The sequence below is a fragment of the Salmo salar genome, chromosome 11, assembly GCF_965601325.2.
Source record: "Salmo salar chromosome 11, fSalSal1, whole genome shotgun sequence".
NCBI lineage: Eukaryota > Metazoa > Chordata > Actinopteri > Salmoniformes > Salmonidae > Salmo > Salmo salar.
Genome location: NC_138301.1, coordinates 80,861,187 through 80,887,809, shown reverse-complemented (window position 1 = coordinate 80,887,809; position 26,623 = coordinate 80,861,187). Strand labels below are relative to the sequence as shown.

The 26,623-nt window shown below is 41.8% G+C and overlaps 1 protein-coding gene across 3 annotated transcripts in view; it reads right to left on the bottom strand.

Annotated features, from left to right (window-relative positions):
• Positions 1 to 26,623, bottom strand: part of tnpo1 (transportin 1) — a 67,294-nt gene that overhangs the window by 23,593 nt on the left and 17,078 nt on the right. For all 3 annotated transcript variants that reach the window (XR_006757623.2, XM_045689856.2, XM_014128059.3), the window contains exons 4-8: positions 23,127 to 23,233; positions 4,403 to 4,536; positions 1,801 to 1,882; positions 653 to 775; positions 117 to 235 (exon numbers count right to left, since the gene is read on the bottom strand). Coding sequence is in view for 2 of the 3 variants with exons in the window: in XM_045689856.2 (XP_045545812.1) it covers positions 117 to 235; positions 653 to 775; positions 1,801 to 1,882; positions 4,403 to 4,536; positions 23,127 to 23,233 (565 nt within the window). In the remaining variant the exon portion in view is untranslated. The remainder of the gene's footprint in view (positions 1 to 116; positions 236 to 652; positions 776 to 1,800; positions 1,883 to 4,402; positions 4,537 to 23,126; positions 23,234 to 26,623) is intronic.

The following is a 26,623-nucleotide window of genomic DNA, read 5'->3' as shown; positions in this document are numbered from 1 at the left end:
GCATCATCTGTGAGATATAGAGATAGATATAGAGATAGAGATAGAGATAGATATAGATATAGAAATAGATATAGATATAGATATATATATATATATATATATATATAGTTACTCACTTGGAGAGGTGGTTACACAGAACGTCCTTACATACAGGCTGTTCAGCCAGGGTCAGCCAGAACTCACAGGCCTCCAGAGCCACATTCTCATCCTGGTCCTGAGTCCTCTGCAGCATGTACTGAGGAGGAGAGGACCATGGGAAAATTAGTTATTTTGCATTATACTTGTAGTGCACATCAACATTCAGGATCCATTACAAGGCCACAAGCTGGGCAGCCACAATCACCCAACTGATTATGGATCAAGTTTGCTGGAAAACATAGCTTTTGGCCACTAGGTGGCATCTTGAGCTCATTTGATGAAAGACTTATGAAAGACTCTATTCAATTGTCTTGGTTTGTTTTCTTCCCTTCTTTTCTCTCTATATCCCTCCCCATGCCATCTACCTCCATCTCAACCGCCTTCCCTCCCCCTACCTCAACCTCCTTCACTCACCATACATCTCCCTCCTCTAACCCCATGGTTGTCCCAGCCCCAGTCCTACGCCACCCAGCCCCACGCCACCCAGCCCCACGCCACCCAGCCCCAGTCTCACCTCTATGATGTTGTGCATGTGTGGTAGGAGACGGTCCATGCGGACCTCCAGCAGCATGACCAGAGCTCTGCACACGTTCTTCCTCACCTCCGGTTCTTCATCAGTCGCCAGGGCAAATAGGTTCTACAGGGAGGGAAGGGGGTCAAACATCATACACCTATGTAGCCATACTAGTCTCAAAGGGGCTATCATTCCTCACTTTACATTATTTGTAAAAACGAATAATAATCCCACTACTATTAAAATGGCATTTCCAATCTAGAAGACAAAGGGAAGGAGACGAGATGACACATTTTAGGGCAATTGAGATAGAGCCAAGGAAAGGTTCCTTGAGTTCAGACAATGTCTTCATGTGCGTCCTGAGGTCTGACCTGTACCACTTACGACTACTGAGCCTCTAGCCGTCCCTCTGCCTGTTATCACATAAAGAACTCCAGTGAAAATAGCTCTATCAAAACACCCTACAGAAATAAACCAATTTAGAGGATGCAAATCAGATTCCATGTGACCTGTGCCTCTTCTACGCCGAGTGCCCGCTCTCTCACCCCTACAGCTAAAGACAGAGGGACTTTCAACAGCAGCCTTCTCTTCATCCCTTATCCGCCTGCAATATTCTTCTGCCTGTCATGTATTGTCAATGTCACTGTGCTGGGTGCATCTGTCCTCATCCAGGGCCCAGCTGGCTGGAATTTAAGCTCATCAGTGGTTAACCTGATCTACTTCCAACGGCTTACCAGCCCTGATCCAATCAGAGGAATTGGGGTTTGTGTACTGAACTGAAGCTAGGTTAGAACAGTGTTGTGCTGCCTAGAGGCGCAGCGATAACCCACTGACACACTGCACTGAGAGCTAAGGCCATATACCTGCCTGCCTGGATGACACATTCTGGGTCTTATGGCTGGGGTGGGTGTGTGTGTGTGTGTGTAATGACGTCTAATGGCCATGTGAGATGGTCAGCAGAGTTGTGTGTGTCAAGGGGAATATGTGCTGGTTGTGTGTTTGTTTGTTTGCATAACTTAGGGGTCACATAAGCCTCATACCATACCATGTGTCTGACTTTGTGGGCATATTAGACAGTTACAGGGCTGTCTGGGGGTTATGGGAGGTCAGAGTGTATAGGTCAGAGGTCACTGCGGGGTCAGACTTGCCTCAATGAAGCCATCGATGTGCAGCATGAGGGCCTGGGTCCTACTTATGATGAACTGGTTGACGCAGGCGATGGCATGAGACCTGCAACACAACAACATACCCTTTAAAACCTTAACTTCACACAACCCAAATTCACATGACCCCCTCATTAACTCTGTCTCGGTCTCTGTTCCTCCCCCCACCTCCCTTTTCCCCCAGTCTCCTATCTGGGATCTCAGACCTTGATAACACCAAAGGATGGATATAAATCAGAGAGAAAGTTTAATCTATAAGCCTGAGGAAAGAGGGATTTGAGGGGCCATTTTGGATCAAAGCGCCTGTGAATATATCTCAATTTTTTTTTGAAATACTTGGCTATGGGTTGTTTTGGGACCGATTAGAGGGGCAAGGTGTTGGCTCCCCCGGGAGTGAGGACTGGGGGAAAGAGGCAAGGCTGTGAGCAGGGAGAGAGAGGAAGGCACAGTACACTCATACTAGAGTACAGTCATTCCTTCTAGGGACTTTTGCTTACCACTGTGCTTCAGCTTGCCGTCTGTGGTCTAGGCCAGATTATTGTAAGGCACTTTGTAGTGTGTCCAAACAAAAATGCATCTTTTGACCAATGGGTAAGATATGTTAATTGTGTAGATACTCCTCTAAAGAAAACCAATGGTCCAAACCTCATGTCTTTATCATAATCCGTTCAAAGGTTATTGGAGTTTTTACCCTTGTAGGATGGCCAAAATTAGGGCAACTAAATCAATGGAGGCCAAAAAAAACCACAACAAAAAAATAGTTAGCTAGGCTGGATGCTGTACACGAACTGAGGCTAACTGAAAGGCTCACCGTTGAACTAGTCATCTTTCTTCATAAAATCCGGAGGACATAAAACAATATAGGAGTTAAGATGAATATCAATTTTGAGACATGACATGTAGTTTTTTCACATGTTATTATATACTTTTCATATTAGTGCACACGCCCTACACATTGTGACAACTGCTGTTGTAAAAAAAGGCTTTATAAAATATATTTGGTTTAATTTGATTGCCTGACCAGGCGGTAAGAGCTGTTAACCTCTTGACGGTCGCCTAGGATAGGGGGCGCTACAGCGATTTTTGAAAAAAAATACGTGCCCATTTTAAATGGCCTCCTACTCAAACGCAGAAGCTAGGATATGCATATAATTAATAGTTGTGGATAGAAAACACCCTAAAGTTTCTAAAACTGTTTGAATGGCGTCTTTGAGTATAACAGAACTCATATGGCAGTCAAAACCCAGAGACAGATCGTAACAGGATGTGGAATTCTGAATTGCGGACTCAACTTCAGCACTTTGCCTATAAATCACACCGTGAGCTATGGTTCATTGAGCACTTCCTATTGCTTCCACTAGATGTCCCCAGTCTTTACAAAGTGGTTTGAGTCTTATACTGTGAAAACTGACTGAAAGAGAGGCTGTTGATCTTGGTCACATGGGGAGAGCCATCACCATTATGACGCGGGCGCCCCTGGCTACCCTCCCTTTTCGAAACGTTTTGAAAGACAATGCAACAGTACCCATGGAATATTATTGAAGCTCTGGTTGAAAAAGGCCCTAAAGATTTATGTTATACAACGTTTGACATGTTTGAACGAACTTAAATAAAAAAAAAATTGCATTTTGGTAAGAGAGAAGTCCCGCGCACGACGGTACATTTGGAGCAGCCTTCAGAACGCGCTAACAACAAGAAGCTATTGGGACATAAATGATTAACTTTTTCGAACGAAAATACATTTGTTGTGGACCTGGGATTCCTGGAAGTACCTTCTGATGAACATAATCAAAGGTAAGGGATTATTTACAATAGTATACAAGAGTAGATTTGATATTCGATTGTTCCAAGATGGCGCTGACCTGTAACGGTAGCCTATTTTTCTGAGTATCGCATCCCCTTTTATCACAAAGTGTGATTACCCAGTAAAGTTATTTTTAAATCTGGCATTGCGGGTGCTTTCACGAGATGTTAATCTATAATTCTTAGAATGACAATATTACATGTTAAAAATGTTTTCGAATAGTAATTTAGTAAATTGTAGCGCTGTTTCACCGGATGCATTTGAGGGAAAATAGTTTCTCAACGTCACGCGCCGATGTAAAATGCTGTTTTTATATATAAATATGAACTTTATCGAACAAAAGAATGCATGTATTGTGTAACATGATGTCCTAGGAGTGTCATCTGATGAAGATTGTCAAAGGTTAGTGCTGCATTTAGCTGTTTTTTGGTTATTTGTGATGCATGTGGTTGGTCGGAAAATGGCTATGTGAATACTTTGACGATATACTCCTCTAACATTATCTAATGTTTTGCTTTTGCTGTAAAGCCTTTTTGAAATCAGACAACGTGGTTCGATTCAGGAGAGGTGTATCTATAAAACGATATAAAATAGTCCTATATTTGAAAAAGAAAATGAAATTTTTCTATTGTTCGGTTATGAATATGGCAAAATGATTTTACGCTGGATGTTGATCCCGCACGGAGAACTTCAAGAGGTTTTAAGGAACCTCATTGGCCAAGGAGTGAGGACTGAGGGAGAGACAAGGCAGTGAGCAGGGGGAGCAGGAGAGATAGCCAGCACCTGATCTTGGGGCTGCTGTGCTTGAAGAACTGCAGGAACTTTGGGATCATGACATTGAGCGGACGGTCCAACATGTCACTGTCCAAGACCTCTGCGGAGTCCTCACAGATTTTCTGAAGAGCTCCAAACGCCCCCTAAAAGATAGGGGGGGGGGGGGGGGGAGAAAGAGTGAGAGATTGATCGAAAAATAGCAAGATGAAGGGTTAACCAATATGTTTCAGGGTCAGACAGTCGCCTCAAAGACAGGAGATGGAGCAGAGACCATATGGACAGTAAACATGTCATACTCCATCAATCCTGAGTCAACCTATAAAAAAAAGGACAAGTACTAGATCTAACATCAGCACAAGGATAAACACGTAAACCCGGACGGCCAATTAGGACATGAACAGCGGGAGGTATTGATGAATTTGACAGTTAAACATAAAAACAGCTACAGTATAGGCCTAGTCACGTGAGAGGCAGTCAGTGTGTACTGTAGTCGCTCTATAACGACTAAAGTAAAGAAAGTGTTCACCATAAAAAAAAGTCAACAGCACTTCCGTGATACATAGTATGACACGCACTAGCAGTGAGCGCGCACACACTAAACGGAGTCCAGCAGGTGTCCACTTGGCAGAGCAGTTTGATATACACTACCAAAAGTATGTGGACACCTGCTTGTCGAACATCTCATTCCAAAATCATGGGAATTAATATGGAGTTGGTCCCCCCCCCCTTGCTGCTATAACAGCCATGGAAACCCATCGCAAGAAGCTCCCGACGAACAGTTCTTTGCTGACACCTGTCAGCAACGGGTGTGTCTGAAATAGCCGAATTCAAATCATTTGAAGGGGTGTCCACATTCTATTGTATACATCGTGTATCAATGAGAGCCATATGAGCACGCGTCTATGCACTAAGCTTGACTACTCTACAGGAGTGTCTTATTTTCTCCCAAACTCTGTCACTCAATGCCCTTGAGCCCACAACTAGCAAACATCACAGCTGTCCATTATATAGAGTGCCTATTCACACCCCTAGACTTTTTCACACTTTTTGTTGCGTTACAGCCTGAATTTAAAATGGATTACATTTAGAGTTGACACTGGCCTACCCACAATACCCCATAATGTCAAAGCGGAATTGAGGTTTTCAAAATGTTTACACATTTATAAAAAATGTAAAGCTGAAATGTCTTGAGTAAATATTCAACCTCTTATGGTAAGCCTAAATTTCAGAAGTACACATTTTCTTAAAATCACATTATAAGCTGCATGGACTCTGCATGCAATAATAGTACCCCACACATACAATTATCTCTAAAGGTCCCGCAGTCAAGCAGTGAATTTCAAAACAGATTTAACCACAAAGACCAGGGAGGTTTTCCAATGCCTCGCAAAGAAGGGCACCTATTGGTAGATGGGTATAAAAAAAAGCAGATATTGAATATCCCTTTGAGCATGGTGAAGTTATTAAATTACACTTTGGATGATGTATCAATACACCCAATCACTACAAAGATACAGGTGTCCTTCCTAACTCAGTTGCCTGTGAGGAAGGAAACCGCTCAGTGACTTCACTATGAGGTCAATGGGGACTTTAAAAAAAGTTAGGGAGTTTAATTGCCATGATAGGAGAAAACTGAGGATGGATCAACAACATTGTAGTTAATCCACAATACTAACCTAATTGACAAGTGAAAAAGGAAGCCGGTACAGAATACAAATATTCCAAAACATGCATCCAGTTTGCAACAAGGTACTAAAGTAATACTGCAAAAAAAATGTGGCAAAGCAATTCACTTTTTGTCCTGAATACCAAAGGTTATGTTTGGAGCAAATCCAATACAAAACATTACTGAATACCACTCTCCATATTTTCAAACATAGTGGTGACTGCATCATGTTATGGGTATGCTTGTAATCGTTAAGGACTGGGGAGTTTTTCATGATAAAAAAATAAATAAAATGAAGCTAAGCACAGGCAAAATCCTAGAGGAAAACCTGTTTGTCTGCTTTCCACCAGACAGTGGGATATGAATTCACCTTTCAGCAGGACAATAACCTAAAACACCAAGGCCAAATCTACACTGGAGTTGCTTACCAAGAAAAAAACTGAATGTTCCTGAGTGGCTGAGTTACAGTTTTGACTTAAATCTACTAGAAATCCATGGCAAGACCTGAAAATGGTTGTCTAGCAATGATCAACAACCAATTTGACAGAGTTTGAAGATTTAAAAAAATATATAATATGCACATATTGCACAATCCTGGTGTGCAAAGCTCTTAAAGACTTATCCTGAAAGAATCAAAGCTGTATTCGCTGCCAAAGGTGCTTCTACAAAGTATTGACTCAGAGGTGTGAATACTTATGTAAATGAGATATTTCTGGATTTAATTTTCAATACATTTGCTAACATTTCTAAAAACACGCTTTCACTGTGATTGTAGGGTAATGTGTGTCGATGGTGAGAATTATATCTATTTTTTTTATACATTTTTGAATTCAGGCTATAACAAAATGTGGAATAAGTCAAGGGGTATGAATACTTTCTGAAGGCAATGTACACACACAAATAAGAACAAGCCCCTTGAAAAGCTCGATTGTCTAAATCTAAAGAGGACATTGACAATGTAAGCCTGCGTCATGTTTGAATGCAGCTGATGATTTGCAGTTCTGTCTGTAAATAATGATAATGCAGCCTTGGAACATCTCTGCCCAGGGAAATATATATTCTGGGATTGACGGCAGTGGCAGACAAATTCAATATGCCGCCAGTCGCACATTACACACACGGAGAGGAATGCAACAAAGCACCGCTGCCACGGCCGCCGTGGTCTATCTGAGGGCCATTTCCTAGGTAACCATTTCCAGGGCGGGCGCTCTTCCCTTCCAACCAGTCAGCTTAGAGACTGAGACGATGTGGTTAAAGAAAAGATAAGGTTTCTGTCTGGATGCGAGACAGCCGGTCCAACCAAGGTTAAACCAAGGTCAGCAATGATATAGCTTACAAGGAAGTGGATGCAGCCTATTAGGATGGAGACTGTGTAGGCAAAGGTTAAGGGCTGTATCCGGGCACTCCGCATTGCGTTGTCCATAAGAACAGCCCTTAGCTGTGGTATATTTGCCATATACCACACCTCCTCAGCCCTTATTGTTTAATTGTTAAAAAATCTTTTCTGATTGGCTAGGACATTCTAGAGCAGACATTATATTTACTTTAGATACACGGGACAGCATTTTCTCAAATGAGATACTGCTGATCTGTCTGATATGATCTGTCTGAACTTGCAAACGCTCATGGGATTGCTAAAAATAAGTTTAGCCAGTTTCTAAACCTTTAGACCTGATGACGTGCTTCTGAACATGAGCTTAGCTAGTGTAGCACATGGGGATTTGTGACATGTAGTCCTCAGCCTTAAAAATGTCCTGCTTGCGTCGCCTCATTATCGAGCTTTTGAGGTGGCACGATCGGCTAAGACGCTTGAGGAGGGAGGCCACGTGTGTTTGTGAAGCGGAGAACCAGAGTTTGCGTCAGGTATGGGCCGAAATGAGAGGAAGTGGTACTCGCTAAGCGAGCAGCGTGAAGGCGTTTACACTAGCCAACGTCGCCATGACGTCGTCTAGAAATGTAATCGGAGATTTCTATTGAAGAAGCAGTTTCTTCATACTGCTACAATATGCTGCCCTAACTAGGGGTGTGAATGTTTAAACGACATTGGGATCGTTAACATAAAATCACAGTGCAGTTATCAGAAAACTACCACTAACTGGCCCCGATCATCATCAAGGGAAAAATAAATGCTGTAACATTAGTAGGAGAAATGCATCTTTCAAATGATTTGCCACGGATGGAAAGCGCGCCACATAAATGTTCGACGTCTATGAATACGCTGTCATACATCACTGCAATGTGCAATCACATTGATGAGAAGTGGCACATGAAGTAGGTACTGGAAACTGAGAACATGGCGCTGAGTGGGTGTGGGACAGCAAGCAGTAAGGTGTGTGCCGTCTCGTAGGGTTTCCACTAGTTACCACAGTCAAAAAACATATTTGGATGGGCTATATCGTAAACATTTATGAAAATAAAAATGAATTTAAGGTTAGGCATAAGGTTAGCAGTGTGGTTAGGGTTAGGGCTTAACATGAATTTTTTTAAATCACATTTTAACCCTTGTGTTGTCTTAAGGGTAAAAAAAATGACCCGCCACTATGTTTAACAGCAGAGAAAACACCTTAAATTATATTTTTTCAAATTGAAATTTGGTGACTTTTCCTAGAGTGACCCCAACATTAGATAAAGTGAAACATCGCCTTTGTTCATATTCCCATGAAAGCTGTACACCACCAGGGTACAAAGATAGTCTTAGGGTCATTTTTGACCCGGCAGTTATAAAATCATTTACACACCACAAAGTCACACAATGAGAAATTGAGATTGTGTGCTACTGATTGAACTCAGAAAACTAAACCTCTTGTGCATGTGCAGCACTTCCCCTCAGCGACCCCACGACTCAAGTTCACAGACAATTTTTTTTTTTTAAATGGCAAAATATAACTTTCTGGAAAGCATTGTTTACTAATGGGGAATGCAGTCAGAGGCTATAAAGGTGCTGCAGATGACAGTCCCCCCAGTTCTCTCTTTGCTGAAGCCATGACTGCACGTTTCAGTGCCCAACAGGTCATAGACCTGATTTTTCAGATGTCCAGGAGGAATAATGGAACAATGATTTAGAAGAGGTGGTATCTGAAGAAGAAAATGGGGAAGAATACAACACAGAGAACAATGCATCATCTTCAGATGAAGAAGAAATCCCCCAAGCTGAAAGAGAGACATTTCTGTCAAAGAACAGCAAAATAACATGGTCCTTGTCACCATATGACAACCAGGGCAGGATGGCAGCACAAAATGTCATAAGGATGACCCCAGGGCCCACAAGACATGCAGTTGCCCATGTCCAGGACATCGCCTCAACATTCTACATGTTCATCACACCAGCCATCGAAAAAAATCATCTTGGAGATGACAAATTTGGAGGGTTTCCGTAAATATGAAGACAACTGGAAAAGGATGGATGAGATTGACCTGCGTGCCTACATAGGGCTGCTAATCTTAGCGGGTGTATATAGGTCCCGAGGAGAGGCTACATGTAGTCTCTGGGATGCAGAGAGTGGAAGGGTGATTTTCCGTGCCACGATGCCACTGAAAGTCTTTCACACTTTCTCAAGAATGTAATGATTTGATAACCATGAGGCAAGACCTGCAAGACGTGTAAGAGACAAACTGATGGCCATAAGAGAGGTCTGGGAGAAGTGGGTGGAGAGTCTGCCATACCTCTACAACCCTGGGCCTGAAGTAACAGTGGATGAGCAACTGGTTCCATTCAGAGGTACATTTTGAAATATCTGTAATGTAAGGGATTTTCACTGTTCATTTTATTATGTATTGCTGTAATATCATTGATTTATGTGAATGTTTTCTGTGACACTGATACTAATTACTGATAGTAATCTCTTTTGTCAAAAGGTTGCTGTCCTTTCCAGCAGTATATGCCCAGCAAAGTATGGCATCAAGATATGGGTGGCCTGTGACGCACAATCCAGCTACACTTAGAAGATGGGGAGAGAGGCCTTCTCATCAAAGTTTGCCTTCACCCCCACCACCACTCTAGTTTTTTACCTCCCAAAAAGAACAAGAATATAGTCCTCCTGAGCGCACTGCACAAAGCGGCTGAGATCAGTGATCGTGAGGACAGGAAGACAGCCATCATCCTGGACTACAATCACAACAAAGGAGGCGTGGACAACCTGGACAAGGTGATTGTAACTTACAGTTGCAGGAGGATGACCGACTGCCCACTAGCCCCTGGTCATCTTCCATAACATCATTGATGTGTCCTCATACAATGCCTGCGTGATATGGAACAAGATCAACCCTACCTGGATGCCTGATAAGCGGAACAAGACGAGGGTGTTCCTGGAGCAGCTGGGAAATGCACTTGTAACCCCACACATTCAACGAAGGGAGCGCCTCCCCCAAACAGCAGCGCTTGTGAAAGCTGTTCAGGAGGTTGAATCTTGTCCTGATCCACCTGAGGCTGCAGCTGGGGCAGGCAAGAGAAGGGAGATGCCAATTCTGCCCCCCAAAAGGACTGTAAAACATATACTATGTGCTGCACATGTGAGAAATACATCTGCAAAGTCCATACACACACACACACTAATTAGAGTTGATTGATTTATGTTCTTCACGTTTTTGTTTTGTATCTATTATCTTATTCTTGTTGCTTATACACCTTGTGGGAGGGGGCAGTGGTTAAAAAAAAATGGGAGAAGACCAGTGTTTTGTAGTTGAATTCCTCATTGTACAGTATAAGAATATATCACTATGTTGCCAAAAAAGTTTGAGATCTCTTCCCTTCAATAAAATGCATTCAAAACTACTTTCTGCACATTTCTGCTACTTTCTTAGGCTATACAAGTGCTATCTCTTGCTAAAAAATATATATACACGTTTACACCTATGCAGTACCTTTAACAATAATAAACCTGTACTTTAGTAAAGAAAATTATGACAGGTGAATTATAATAAAAACGAGTGGTGTCCACTGATTAAATGCAGTCTTTCTGCATTGTGAAGAGGGAAAACCCAGATATTCAAAGTTTGTGATGGATGACTGGTTGTTTCTTCATGCAAAACAGATTTGGGGTTTAAAATTGAATTAAGCTGCTTTATTTTAGAGGTTTAGTGAAGGCGGGTCATTTTTTACCCTTAGGACAAGGAGAGTATACAGAATGTCAAGACTACACAAGGGTTAAGAAAATAAAATATAGAAATACACAGGCTCCCGAGAGGCGCAGCAGTCTAAGACACTGCAGTGCAAGAGGTGTCACTACAGCCCTGGTTCAATTCCAGGCTGTATCACATCTGGCCATGAGTGGCGTGGCAGGTAGCCTCGTGGTTAGAGCGTTGAGCCAGTAACCGAAAGGTTGCTAGATCGAATCCCAGAGCTGACAAGGTAAAAATCTGTAATTCTGCCCCTGAACAAGGCAGTTAACCCAGTGTTCCTAGGCCGTCATAGTAAATAAGAATTTGTTCTTAATCGACTTGCCTAGTTAAATAAAATAAATTGGGAGTCCCATGGGGCGGCGCACAATTGGCCAAGTGTCATCCGGGTTTGGCCGTCATTGTAAATAAGAATTTGTTCTTAACGGACTTGCCTAGTTAAATTTAAAAAAAAACACAGGCTTTATGACAACTGGTGATGACCGGTAGGTAGTAGCCAGGACCGTGGTAGATTGAAGTGCATTGCCCCCTAGCGGTCACACGTAGAACCACATCTGAACTGTGAACTCGTCATTTAACATATATATACACACACATATACATATATAAAAAAAATGTATGCAGCATACATGCATACACATATACATATATAAAAAAAAATGTATGCAGCATACATGCATGAATGCATACATGCATGCATGCATACTTTTTTTTTTTCCCCCAATGGCACTTTAAACGTTAAGACAAAATGTACATCCCTAGTCCTAACATTCGAAAAGGTTACCAAGATGACGTCGCCCACTGAATCCCCTTTCATCCTCAAAAGAGTTAATCTTAACCAAAAACTATAAACCTGTAGCTACGTTTTTCTGCATGAGCAAGACTTCACTACCCAACTCTACATCTAGTTAAGGTGTTTTGTGGTGGTACAAATCAGTATTTATGAAATTTGCAAGAAAACTAGCTAGTATCTGCTTGCTGGCTGAACCAGTCTCAAATCAATCCATGAAACGAAAAGGGAAGGATGCTAGCAACACCAGTTCACACACTCAATGCTGAATGCTCCCTCTAGCTAGCTAGCGCAGAAGTTGTAGCTAATGCACAAAAGACGTTTCATGATTTCAACACAGCTGACTTTTCTGCAACGTCATCACGGTGGCCAACTGTTACAAAGTAGTGAGTCACAGTCCCAGCTTCTGTCAGTGTCAAATACATGGCAATTTCTGAGAACAGTCCCATAACTTTGGTACCGTACAACTTCACCAACAAGCTGGCAAACTAGCTACCGTATGGCCATTCAAACCAGCTTGCTCTGCTGATCGAGCATGGCTTTCCGCCAGTGCGCCATAGCTACTAAGGGTGAGAGAGGAGCGATTTTCAGAATTAGGAACTAGTGTTTGGCATTTTATGAATTCCAAGTCCTAAAAGACAGATCGGTTGAGGGACGAGCAGCGCGTAGGAGTGACGACATCTGACGTGAGAGAATGCACGGGACACTTGGAAAAGTTATAGGACACCTCCGAAGTAGAGGTCGACCGATTAATCGGAATGACCGATTAATTATGAAAACTTGAAATCGGCCCTAATTAATCGGAAATCGGTATTTTTGGATGCCGATTTGGCCGATTTGTTTTGGAGACCTTTATTTAACTAGGCAAGTCAGTTAAGAACACATTCTTATTATTTTCAATGACGGCCTAGGAACGGTGGGTTAACTGCCTTGTTCAGGGGCAGAACGACAGCTCAGGGATTCAATCTTGCAACCTTATGGTTAACTAGTCCAACGCTCTAACCACCTGCTTTACATTGCACTCCACAAGGTTACGCAAATGCAGTAAGAAGCCAAGGTAAGTTGCTAGCTAGCATTAAACTTATCTTATAAAAACAATCAAATCATAATCACTAGTTAACTACACATGGTTGATGATATTACTAGTTTATCAAGCCTGTCCTGCGTTGCATATAATCGCTTAGGTACACGTTGCTCCAACCATAAACATCAATGCCTTTCTTAAAATCAATACACAAGTATATATTTTTAAACCTGCATATTTAGTTAATATTGCCTGCTAACATGAATTTCTTTTAACTAGGGAAATTGTGTCACTTCTCTTGCAAACAGAGTCAGGGTATATGCAGCAGTATGGGCCGCCTGGCTCGTTGCGAACTGTGAAGACTATTTCTTCCTAACAAAGACAGCCAACTTCGCCAAACGGGGATGATTTAACAAAAGCGCATTCGCGAAAAAAAAACTATCGTTGCACGACTGTACCTAACCATAAACATAAATGCCTTTCTTAAAATCAATACACAGAAGTATATATTTTTAAACCTGCATATTTAGCTAAAAGAAATCCAGGTTAGCAGGCAATATTAACCAGGTGAAATGGTGTCATTTTGCGTTCATTGCACGCAGTCAGGGTATATGCAACAGTTTGGGCCGACTGGCTCGTTGTGAAGTAACTTGCCAGAATTTTACGTAATTATGAGATAACACTGAAGGTTGTGCAATGTAACAGGAATAATGTTTTGTTTTCAAGATGATAGTTTCCGGATTCGACCATATTAATGACCTAAGGCTCGTGTTTCTGTGTGTTATTATGTTATAATTAAGTCTATGATTTGATAGAGCAGTCTGACTGAGCGATGGTAGGCACCAGCAGGCTCGTAAGCATTCATTCAAAATAGCACTTTTGTGCGTTTTGCCAGCAGCCCTTCGCAATGCATTGCGCTGTTTATGACTTCAAGCCTGTCAACTCCCGAGATTAGGCTGGTGTAACCGATGTGAAATGGCTAGCTAGTTGGCCGGGTGCGTGCTAATAGCGTTTCAAACGTCACTCGCTCTGAGACTTGGTGTAGTTTTTTCCCCTTCCTCTACGTGGGTAACGCTGCTTCGAGGGTGGCTGTTGTCGATGTGTTCCTGGTTCGAGCCCAGGTAGGAGCGAGGAGAGGGACGGAAGCTATACTGTTACACTGGCAATACTAAAGTGCCTATAAGAACATCCAATAGTCAAAAGGTAAATGAAATACAAATGGTATAGAGAGAAATAGTCCTGTAATAACTACAACCTAAAACATCTTACCTGGGAATATTGAAGACATGTTAAAAGGAACCACCAGCTTTCATATGTTCTCATGTTCTGAGCATGGAACTTAAACGTTAGCTTTTTTACATGGCACATATTGCACTTTTACTTTCTTCTCCAACACTTTGTTTTTGCATTATTTAAACCAAATTGAACATGTTTCATTATTTATTTGAGGCTAAATTGATTTTATTGATGTATTATATTAAGTTAAAAATAAGTGTTCATTCAGTATTGTTGTAATTGTCATTATTACAAAAAAAAAAATATATATATATATATATATATATATATATATATATATTTTTTTTTTAAAGTGGCCGATTAAATCGGTATCGGTGTTGAAAAATCATAATCGGTCGACCTCTACTCCGAAGCAGTTCCAACAATAGGCACCTTTTTACCGTTCTAAAGCACTACACCATGCAGTACATACTTGCTACAAAGTTACAGAAATCCATACCACCACACAAACTGAAATTGGATTAATTGTAAATGAAGGTCCAACCAGGAAAAACTTAGCTAGCATTCATTCATTTAGTTTTGCACAAACATATTTTCTGCAGCTTCTAATGACTGGGACAGGTGTGTGTGTGTGCGCAAGCAGCAGAGAAAGTGGGAGGGCAGTCAGACTAAGAGCACATACCAATGAACCTGGATAGTCCTTGTAAGACTAAGAGCCTTGCTGTGGAAATGTGCAAGAATTACAACTACGCAAAAGAATCGGAGCCTGTTGAGAGGAGAGAGAGAGAGAGAGAAAGGGATTAAATTAAAAAAAAAACATTTTATTACTCCTTTATCCTCTGTTAGAAAGCTATGTTCAGACAACATGCTAGAGTATACAGTACAATGTCTGAACGAACAAGCACCAGCCAGCGCTACACTTGGTTGTTCGGTCAGACGACAGGAACACACACCAGCACCTTCCAACCGCGCCGTTATTAATCACCACGGTAAAAACTGCTCTCCAGCAAAACCTAAATAAAGCAATCAGCCAATATTCTATAAGCGTGAGGTGACAACCCACACACATACCTGCTCTGGTCTTTTTATAGAGTGAGGGGCGCAGAGGGAAGAGGGGAAGAGAGGGAAAGGGGTGACAGAGGAGAACGGGAACAAGGGGAAATAGGAGAGAGGGGTATTGAGGGCCCCTCAGACTGCTGTGACAAGAGACAGAACAGGTTCGGACGCGGTCTGCGGTCGTAGGGACTGCTGTGCTGACGGTCAGAGAGACAGACACCTGTGTGGAGTTAGCATTAGGGTTGGGTGACGTCTGGAATGACACATCATCCCATCCTAACATTGTTGATAAACGATTGTATAGTCTACAAAAAGTCCCTCTGTACCCAACATCATTACTAAACTTTAGACAAGTTACCACAGCAGGTCTCAGGGATGGCTAACTCTGGAAATTCCTTTGGTCTCTACGGAGTTCGGTAAATCAGCTTTTACATTTTCTTATACCTTATTTTTGGAACAATCTTCAAAATGTTCTTAAATGTGATGTTTTTTGTGCCTCTAGGCCAATTCAGAAAGCTGATTGAAGACCTTTTTACTAATGAACGTGTTTATGACAGTGTTTTTCCTTTCTGCTTTCGTTTTGTATTTACATTTGGATGTGTGCATTTTCTGTAATTCAGGGCTCATTTGTAAAAGAGACCTTGGTCTCAGTATGACTCCCTGATAAAATAAAGGTTAAAGAAAGAAAATGAAAGCTATGGCATTTAGGGAAAATACCATTTGGCATGATGCCCTGCTGTGTGCTCACTGCCAGACTCCAGTCAAGTCCAAATAGGCTAAAAACAATCATGTGACATCACGATGTTGTCACCATCGACGATGGCTGTCAAACATCGTCGACAGACGACGCAATCGTAAAATTGCCAAACCTAGTTAGCATTCCATTCCACACTGCGGTAGAGTCAACTCAGCTCACAGGGATCTCAGTGCAGACAAAGGGACTGAGATTCATCTAATACTTGGGAGAGCAGGAGAGGACTAAACGCAGACAATGAAACTGCAGCACAGAAACTCAAGATTGTGTCTTTGAGAGCACTGCAGATTTCAACAAATATAGTCTGCGTGCAATGCGGATTTTAACACACTCAGAACAGTGTGTGATGTGGATAAATCTAGTAATAGGCTAGCCGCTAAAGGATCATCTTTATGTATAAACACATAAAAGACACACTGCTCAGAGCCAAAATCAGAGGCACGCCACCCAGTGCCAATAGCACTGCCTGTGAGGCCCAGTAGACTTCGAGGTCGTCAACTCTCATCACGTAATATGCTACCCAGAGCCCTGTACCACGCAAAGCTGTTAAGACCACTGCCAAAGAGCTCAGTCAGTGGAATGCCTTTTTTACACACACACACACACACACACAAATGTACCAGTCAGCTAGAATTTACAAGTTCAACGGCTGTCTGTAACATGACCCGGCTGAGACTCATCCATATGCTCTGAATAACTCACATCAATCACTGACATATTAACAGCAGGCCTAATACGCTACATGCATACTATTTATATTCTCTGATGAAAGCAAATACTCTTTCAGCAAATTAAAAACAGCAGAACTAGGCTACGCAGATCTCAAGGCGACACTTCTAAACCGACTGACGAGGTTTCTCTAGCCGAGTACACCAAACCCTTGGAGTACCCGCCCGCCTGAAGAGTATTACCAAAACTAATCACAGCTCACTCCAGCTCCACCGCAGAAAATAACTTGCACTAAATCTCTGCTTCTGAACCTGCTCTGTGTTGGAGGAACACCCTGTGGCAATAGTGAGAACCATTGTACAGGCTGTCCTTTGGGATGTCTGCCAGGCCCAGGAGTACGGGTCAACTCGATCTCCCGTCGGCTTTACTTGGATTCCCATTGATGAGTCCAGATTGTGTCCCGTTGAAGATAGCACTGGGGCATATTTAAGTGTTAGACTATAAGAGTGATCCATGCTTCCATGGTAAATTATCAATGGCATGCAGCTTGTGTAGATCTGAATGAGCCATTGACACACACACACACACACACACACACACACACACACACACACACACACACACACACACACACACACACACACACACACACACACACACACACACACACACACACACACAGGTTCAAAGAGATGGTAAAAGGAAGTGGAGACACTAATCTATCATCAAGCCAAGATTAGGTCATTCTGAAGTACAAAGGTCATGTGCTGTCTGAGTCCAATCAACACTACACAAGTGAGTAAGAAGAAAATGAGAGGGTATGTCTAGGCTTTACTGTAAGTGAATGCACGTAGGTGTGTGAGCTCACCTGTCTCTGTGTGTGTCCTTCAGAACACAGTGATCCCCAGCCACACATCTGTATGGAGACTGCTGTCCAGTGTGTATATTAGGGCTGGAAATTGCCAGGGATGATATCACGATACTTAGGTGCCGATACAATATAGTGGATTCTCATGTTTTTCTATATGTATTGCGAGTTGATATTGCGTATTTATTGCAATTTGATGTTCCAAATATATTGCTCACTATATGTCTGCTGCAGAGAGACAAGAGCGCATGAGAAAATAAGAAAACATGTTGACTCACTATTTAAAAAAGAAGATGGAGAACAAGCTATATGATGAAAAGGTGGAGTTGGCACAGGTACAGCAGACTAGTGTTTGCCAACGCAACATTTTGATACACACTTTTCCCCTTTTTTTTATTTTTTTTTTAAAACAAAATCGATAGAGAGTCAAAGCATCCATATAATATAATGACATTTAACTGCAGCAATTACCCCCCCATCACTAGTGTATATGAAGAACTGTGTGTGTGTGGGGTGTGGTACCCTCAAATCAGCTCATTTGTGAGGCGAGTGTGTGGCTTTATATTTACTGCTGCTGGCAAGCCGCCAGGGGCCACCGCAAAGCATCCTGGACAGCCAGGCTATTTTTGGGGCTGTTGCAAGGGAGCGTTTTCCCACGATGCAACTCTGCATCAGCAGCGCCAGGCTTGATGCAAAGTATGACGCCCCAATCAAATTGGTATTTAAAAATACACTAGCCTCCATGCAAACACACTACATTCATTCCTTCGTACTTTGATCATCAAATGCATTCAGTGGATTTTTCTAACCCTCTCCATACCCTTTACCTGACTTGAATATCTATGAGCACAGCATAGCCACACACACACACTACAGAGAGAAGGCTATAACTCAGGACACACCCATAACTAAAGGCGTGTCAGAGAGAACTGCGAGGGGACTGGCTGACCAACAGCAGACAGAGTAACACCTGAGGTGTATACTACAAAACGAAGCAAGATCTTTTCAGGGTTTTGTAGCTTCAGATTGCAGCTCAGGCTTCATACGTACTACGATGGTGGATATTTCTCGCCCGCCTGCAGCCAACTCTAACAGGCTTGTAACTGCGGATGCATGTCACACGTGGCTAGTCAAAACGCCGAACTCTTCACCGATAACGCTGAAACATCAATCCACGGGCGAGTCAGTGCCACGTTTTCATGTGCCGAAGTCAAAAGGAAAGTTACCTAGCAAATTCAGCAGGCTATCGTGTGAAATAAGCTTGTTGAAGTACCGTCTTAAATGTTATTACTTATCATTAATGCAGTCTTTGGAAGGTAGCATAGTGGTTAGAGCGTTGGGCCAGTAACTGAAAGGTTGCTAGACCGAATCCCCGAGCTGACAAGGTAAACATCTGTTTACAGTTAACCCACTGTTCCTAGGCGTCAATGTAAATAAGAATTTGTTCTTAACTGACTTGCCTATTTAAATAAAGGTTACATTTAAAAAATTTGAAAAATCAGTGCACAAGCACCTTTTTTTGCACACCTATCAATTTAATTTTTTTTAAAGACAAACAAGTTACATCATTGTATGACGCAAGGAACCACTTTACAAAATAACCTACATTACCATATTTGTTTACCATCGAGAATCAGACCAAAAAATGCACACTCTGCCCATTGGCTTCGTTGCATATTCAAGCTGGTCACAAAATACAACACTGCCCCTTTAAGACTCTCCTGGAGGATGGCCACCCTTGCTAGCCTAGAAAATACTGCAACATTACAATTACAACCAAATATACTGAACAAAAAATAACATTTAACTAGGCAAGTCAGTTAAATTCTTATTTACAATGACGGCCTACACCGGCCAACGCTGGGCCAATTGTGCGCTGCCCTACGGGACTCCCAATCATGGCTGGTTGTGATACAGCCTGGATTCGAACCAGGGTGTTTGTAGTGATGCCTCGAGCACTGAGATGCAGTGCCATAGACTGCTGCGCCACTCGGGAGCCCAAGTTACAATTCATATAAAAAGGAAAATCAGTCAATTGAAATAAATTCATTAAACCATAATATGGATTTCAAAACTGGGCAAGGCCACAGCCATAGGTGGCCTGGGAGGGCATAGGTCCACCCACCTGGGAGCCAGGCCCAAACAATCAGATGGATTTTTTGCACCAAAAAAAGGCTTTATTACAGACAGAAATACTCCTCAGTTTCATCAGCTGTCCGGGTGGCTGGTCTCAGACGATCCCGCAGGTAAAGAAGCCAGATGTGGAGGTCCTGGGCTGGCGTGGTTACACGTGGGCTGCAGTTGTGAGGCCAAATTTTCTAAAATTGTTGGAGGCGGCTTATGGTAGAGAAATGAACATTAAATTCTCTAGCAACAGCTTTGGTGAATATTCCTGCAGTCAGCATGCCAATTGCACGCTCGCTCAAAACTTGACATCTGTTACATTGTGTTGTGTGACAAAACTGCACATTCGAGTGGCCTTTTATTGTCCCCAGCACAAGGTGCACCTGTGTAATGATCATGCTGTTTAATCAGCTTCTTGATATGCCACCCCTGTCAGGTGGATGGATTATCTTGGCAAAGGAGAAATGCTCACTGTCAGGGATGTAAACAAATGTATACACAATATTTTTAAGAAATAAGCTTCATGTGCGTATGGAAAATTCCTGGGATGTTTTATTTCAGCTCATGAAACACGGGACCAACACTTAACTAAACAAAAATATAAAGTGTTGTATTCTTTTTAAATAATTCCCTCCAGGCCTAAAAAAAAATAAGATATTGATACTGTTCAAAACAGACTACAAAAGCAATGGTTGATGCAAAAGACTTATCTTAAAATGCTGATCGTTTTATTTCTCCATATTATAAGCTCGACGAAACAATGAACCACGCCTCAAGTATGTCGACAGAATCAAGCCTTTTGACGTTAATTATCATTCATTACAAACTGGGTGGTTTAAACCCTGAATGCTGATTGGCTAACAGCCAGGGGATATCAGACCGTATACCATGTGTATGACAAAACATTTATTTGTCCTGCTGTAATTACATTGGTAACCACTTTATAATAGCAATAAGGCACCTTGGGCGCTTGTGATATATGACCAATATACCACGGCTAAGGGCTGTGTCCAGGCAGTCCGCATTGCGTTGTGCATAAGAACAGCCCTTAGCCGTGGTATATTGGCCATATACCACACTTCATCGGGCCTTACTGCATCAGCTTGGACAAGAGGCTGTAGCCAATATGCATATCACCTACACTGACATGTAGGCTTTTTTATTTATGTACACTGTGTTCGGAAAGTATTCTGCCCTAGACGTTTTCCACATTTTGTTACAGCTTTATTCTAAAATGGACTAAATACATTTTGTTCCTCAGATCTACACACAATACCCCATAATAACAAAGTGAAAACAGGTTTAGACAATTTTGCAAATATTGATTTAAAAAATGTTAAAATAAAAATGAAATACCTCATTTACATAAGTATTCAGACCCTTTGCTTTGAGACTCGAAATTGAGCTCAGGTGCATCCTGTTTTCATTGATCATCCTTCAGATGTTTCTACAACTTGATTGTAGATTCAATTGATTGGACAGGATTTGGAAAGGCACACACCTGTCCATATAAGGTCCCACAGTTGACAGCGCATGTCAGAGCAAAAACCAAGCCATGAGGTTGAAGGAATTGTCCGTTGAGCTCCAAGACAGGATTGTGTCGAGGCACAGATCTGGGAAGGGTACAAAAACATTTTTTGCAGCATTGAAGGTCCCTAAGAACACAGTGGCCTCCATCCTTAAAAATTGAAAAAGTTTGGAACCACCAAGACTCTTCCTAGAGCTGGCCGCCCGGCCAAACTGAGCAATTGGGGGAGAAGAGCAGAGAATAAAAGGTACAGATTGATACTTGATGAAAACTTGCTCCAGAGCACTCAGGACAATGACCCTAAGCACACAGCCAAGACAACGCAGGAGTGGCTTCAGGACAAGTGTCTGTCCTTAAGCGGCCCAGCCAGAGCCCGGACTTGAACCCGATCGAACCTCTGGATGTAACAAAATGTGGAACAAAAAAATCAAAGAGTCCGAATACTTTCCGAATGCACTGTATATGAACATTCGATAAGAATATTATTCCAATGTTGGCCTCACTGATCCAATTCATATCGGAGTAATTGCTTGATATTGTGATTTTTATTTTACTTGTCCCGGACAAGAGAACAAGTGTTAATGTTGAGCCCTGCACTACATTCAGGATAAATGGAGTTAGCCTGCCCGGGAGCAGGTTAGTAATGAAGGATTAGTTGCCATATACATTTACCTGGCTAAAAAGGTGAGCCACTTTCATGGTACCAGTTATTCAGAGTTGACCAAAGTTACGTTACCTCGCTACCTTCTCAAATCACATACATAGTATAGGGCTTTAGTCTTAAAATGTCCCCCAAACATGGCATGATGACACATCAAATGAATGAAGATCACAAATCTGACTGATCGATTGACTAACCACAGATCTGCTGTGTCAACTAGGAGGGATACTGTGAGATTCTGACATAAAAATGGATACCGTTTTATTTATTTTTTTATGAAGGAAGTTAGTGTTAGTTTCAAGAGCCAATGCTAACTAGCTTTAGCACAATGACGAAGTCAAAGTACAGTAGCATTGTGTCCATCCCTTTAACCTTACTAACTCTTCTTGCAATAATCAGTCATTCTAATAGTTGTGTTAGTAACGCTAATAGTAGGGCAGCCACCCAACATTGACACCGAATGTGATTAAGTGCTAAGAATATTCCCCCCCCCCCCCCCCCAAAAAAAAAGCTTAATTTAGCACCACCACTTTGATGTTGTTGGCTTGCTCTTAACCAAAGACAGTATTCTTGGTCATGGCGAGAGCCAGTCAAGAAATGAGGTCAGATTATATTCACTGGTATAAAAGATAGGCAGAGAGAGAGAAAGAGGGATAATATAAGTGATTTCATGTTGAATAAGCTGCAGTTTTGGGTTAGTTCCTATCCAGCTGTGAGTATTTGCCTTCAGCTGAGCCGGTCAGCAGGACTCCATCCAGATGCTGCTTTATTTGACCCCCCCCCCCCCTCCCCAGAGAAGTGCATAGGAACACTAACAAACACCTACATATTTTTTGCTTGTGTCTGGTATTGAATGTGAAAAAGGACAAGACAACCAGATCACTCATTCAAAACATCAAGGTCACTCATTCAAACGCAGATCATCTCTGATTAATCCACCGATTACAGCGACGGGTCAACAACTCTCAAACCAACCTCTATCCTAAACCATACTCACCTCAGTAGCAGTCATGAGACCGTATTAGTAGAACAATTGTAAACCTGAGCTCCCAGATGTAGCAGTGTAGTCCAGTTGTATCCTTATCTAGTCTTCTCCTCACAATATTTAGCATATGACAGTTCAGAAAACATCAGCAGCCCAGTCCTGTGTTAACCTAGGTCGTCACCTCAGTAGTAGTGATAGACATATAGCTCAGCTCACAGACCTGGCAGCCCAGACCCTGTCCTAGTCTCATCCCTCACCTCACAGGTGTTGTAGTCCTCAGAGTCCAGCAGAAGGCAGAGTTTGGGCAGCAGCTCGGGCCAGTTCTGCAGCTCCCCTTTGGAGGCGATGGTAGTGATGAGGATACCTGAGGTCGAGAGACAAAGACACAGAAAGAGAGACAGATGAGACAGGTCTCCTCGGAGCAACTCCACAACCCTCCCTTATAACAATCACCTCCTTGCTTAATCATCATGATCACCATCAGGATTGGCAGAGCCAATATCCTGCACTTTGAGTCGGTTTATAATAGGTGATTTACACACTCCTGTTTGTTCATTTCTGTCAGATGTTTGGTAACCATGGCAACAGAGCCCCGGGCACAGTCTGTTGCTTTCCTGCTGACTCTGATAAGGAGGCACCATGCAAACACCATTGGCTATCTCAACAAGCCAGCTGGCTAATCAAACCTTCAGAAATAACCATGCAGCCAGACACCAGTGAGACGAACGGAGTTATATTACCCTGAGCCGTGGTGTACCAGTCTATGGCCTGTGACGTAAACAGGCAAAAGCAGTGAGGGAGGAGTGCCTTTCTCAAATCAAACAATAATCTGTGCCGCTTGGTCATGTCGGAAATAAGGCAGCATGGTACAGCGTCCAGAAACATAAAACATATATTTTCCATAAAATATATGTTAGAATTTTCAAAGTAGTTTTAAATTGGGAAGGCAGATAAAGCGTTTTTTTTTTTTTAAATGGCAAACAGAGAATCCTACTCATTGCTTCACGTACATAATCTAGCCTATGCTACGTCACTTTTGTTTTGAGCTGATTTTGCAGTGGGCATCTGTACTTCACTATTTATATTTTTGATAACTTTTACTTTACTACATTCCTAAAAGGAAAATAAATGTACTTTTTACTCCATACATTTTCCTTGACACCCAAAAGTACTTGCTAAGCATTCAAAATGTAACTTAAGAAATTACAAATATATATATATATATATATATATTTTTTTTTAAATGGTGCCATCTGGTTTGCTTAATATAAGGAATTTTAAATTATTTACACTTTTGATACTTAAGTATATTCAAAACCAAACACTTTTACTCAAGTAGTATATTACTGGGTGACTTTTACTTGAGTCATTTTCTATTAAGGCATCTTTACTTTTACTCAAGTATGACAGTTGGCTACTTTTTCCACCACTGGCTCTGAACGGGGCACCTGGCTCAGGCCCACGAGGCAGCACGGTTCCAAAAAGAATGCAAATCACTTTTCACCCGTTGCAAACTTCTCCAACCGAGGTAACCCGGGCCAGAAAATCGAATCCCCCTCAATGACTCAAAGATTCAGGTTAATACAGTACGAGTCATAATACCCATAAAAACACAGTGGTCAAAAATGTCAATGATTTCAAATAATTTTTTCACAATTCATTTTTCCATATTATGATTTTTTTTACCAATTCAAATAAGGTCTGTGTTTAGTGTAGGCTTACCCTGTTGTGACTTTTTGATAATGATAAGTCACCTTGTCTTTCGGACAAGGTGACTTATCAATATATTCATCTGTAGTCACTCCTCAAAAATTAAAACGCTAATTAGCCGCTAATGTGGCTATCATACAGAACTACACATGCCTGTCACATGCTTCACGCATGTCACCAGGGCCATGATGATCTGGACGAAACCGAGGCAAAGGTAAGAATATCTGGATCAACTATCGAATGCTTGCTAACATTTGCAATAAATAAATTGGCGACAATTGTTTAAATTGACAAGTTTTACACAATACATTTTAGTCATATAGCAGACGCTCTTATCCAGAGCGACTTAATGCCGCAATTAGGGTTAAGTGCCTCGCTCAAGGGCACAGATTTTTCACCTAGTCACATTATTTAGTCCTACCTGCTATGGTGGGTTTTAAATTAATTGGTATTCACACGTTTGTTTGAGGTAAAGTTACTGTGATGTTATTGATACCAAATTGCAAATCTTATTTGCACCTCCTCTATTCTAGAACCAATGGGTGTGTCTGAGTATTATCACCTTTAAAAAACTAGGTAAGCGGTTCCAATGTTCCCTCTAAGCTGCGTGTGGGCGCACAGCTCACCAGGGACTGACGCACATTTAAAAAAAAATCATAATAAATTCCACCTTCGAGAAAAGCACAAGACTGAACTGAACTCACGGGGAAAACTCTAGAAAGTTAACACTTAACGTTTCCCTTTACTGTTGGAATCAACGCAATATTAGCCACTATCAATGCAACATACCGAAACAAAACTAAACTACGCAAGAGATTATTATTATTATTATTATTTTTTATTTTTTTTAAATAGGCAGAGCGCAATCGGACTAGGATTCTATTGCATTGACAGGCACGACTCAGGCCTGTACTCCACACAGACCAGTGCGCCATAACCAATCAGAGCTGCAGTAGACCTACATGCAATTAGAACATTGCCATATATGGATTTGTGCCATTTACTTTGAACTGGACTGTTTTACAGCATGAGCGGTCGCAATTATTATGCGCTTGTTTTGAGATCAAAGCGAGAGCTGCATATAGCCACGTGCGCACATTTGTTCACATTTTTAGCTAGTTAGTGAGTTATTAGCCCAGTTATAGCTCATTTGTAGTCAGCAATGTGGGAGCACAAAACTTCAACATTTCTAGACATCTTTGAAAAGTATATTTTTTTTTATGTCTTAAAAAAGGGGCGGTGCTGTATTTTGAGACAGGCTTGAATAAGCCAAGTAGCCAATAGGCAACGGGTAGCATAATCTGTCTGATTCTCTGTAATAAATGGTATTGGAATAATAATGCATTTTATTTTGTAAAGTGGTTTCTTGCATTACAACAAAATGTTCAGTCGCCTCCTTGTCTGAAGGACAAGTCGCTAAACAACTTCATGTCAAGCCCTGCATGTTGTTTTTTTTAGTTTTTCCCCCCAAAAGTGTCATGGAATGTAGGCCTACGTTGGCTGCTACTGTAGGCTGAATGATAACATTTTAACATGGAAATAGCTGTTACGGTATGCATTTTCTCCATTGTTTTTGATGGTAGGGCACTCCGGTAGACCTACATTATGATCAAATAGCCACAGTAGCCTATTTGGCCACTGTTAAAACAGTATATTAAAGCGGGTACAGCCTTGAGGGTTCACAGTAAACGCACGCCGGAAGTTACACACAAGGTTCAAGTTAGCGATCAGCAGACCAAAAAATTGCTCAATGCCAAAAAATATTAGAGGGAACATTGCCTGGAACACCATTCTCCTGCTTTGATCTGTTTCAGTCATTGAAGAGAAGGAGTGTGTGAAGGGTTTTCTAATCAGGTATGAGCTGGGCTGGAACAAAAGCTTAGACACTACTGCCATTCAGATCTGGAGCTGTCCATCATTAAGTCATTTTTCTGCACTATGGGTACAATGGTATTGACAGTCACAGAGTGTACAAAACATTAAGAACACCTGCTCTTTCCATGACAGACTGGCCAGGTGAATCCAGATGAAAGCTATGATTCCT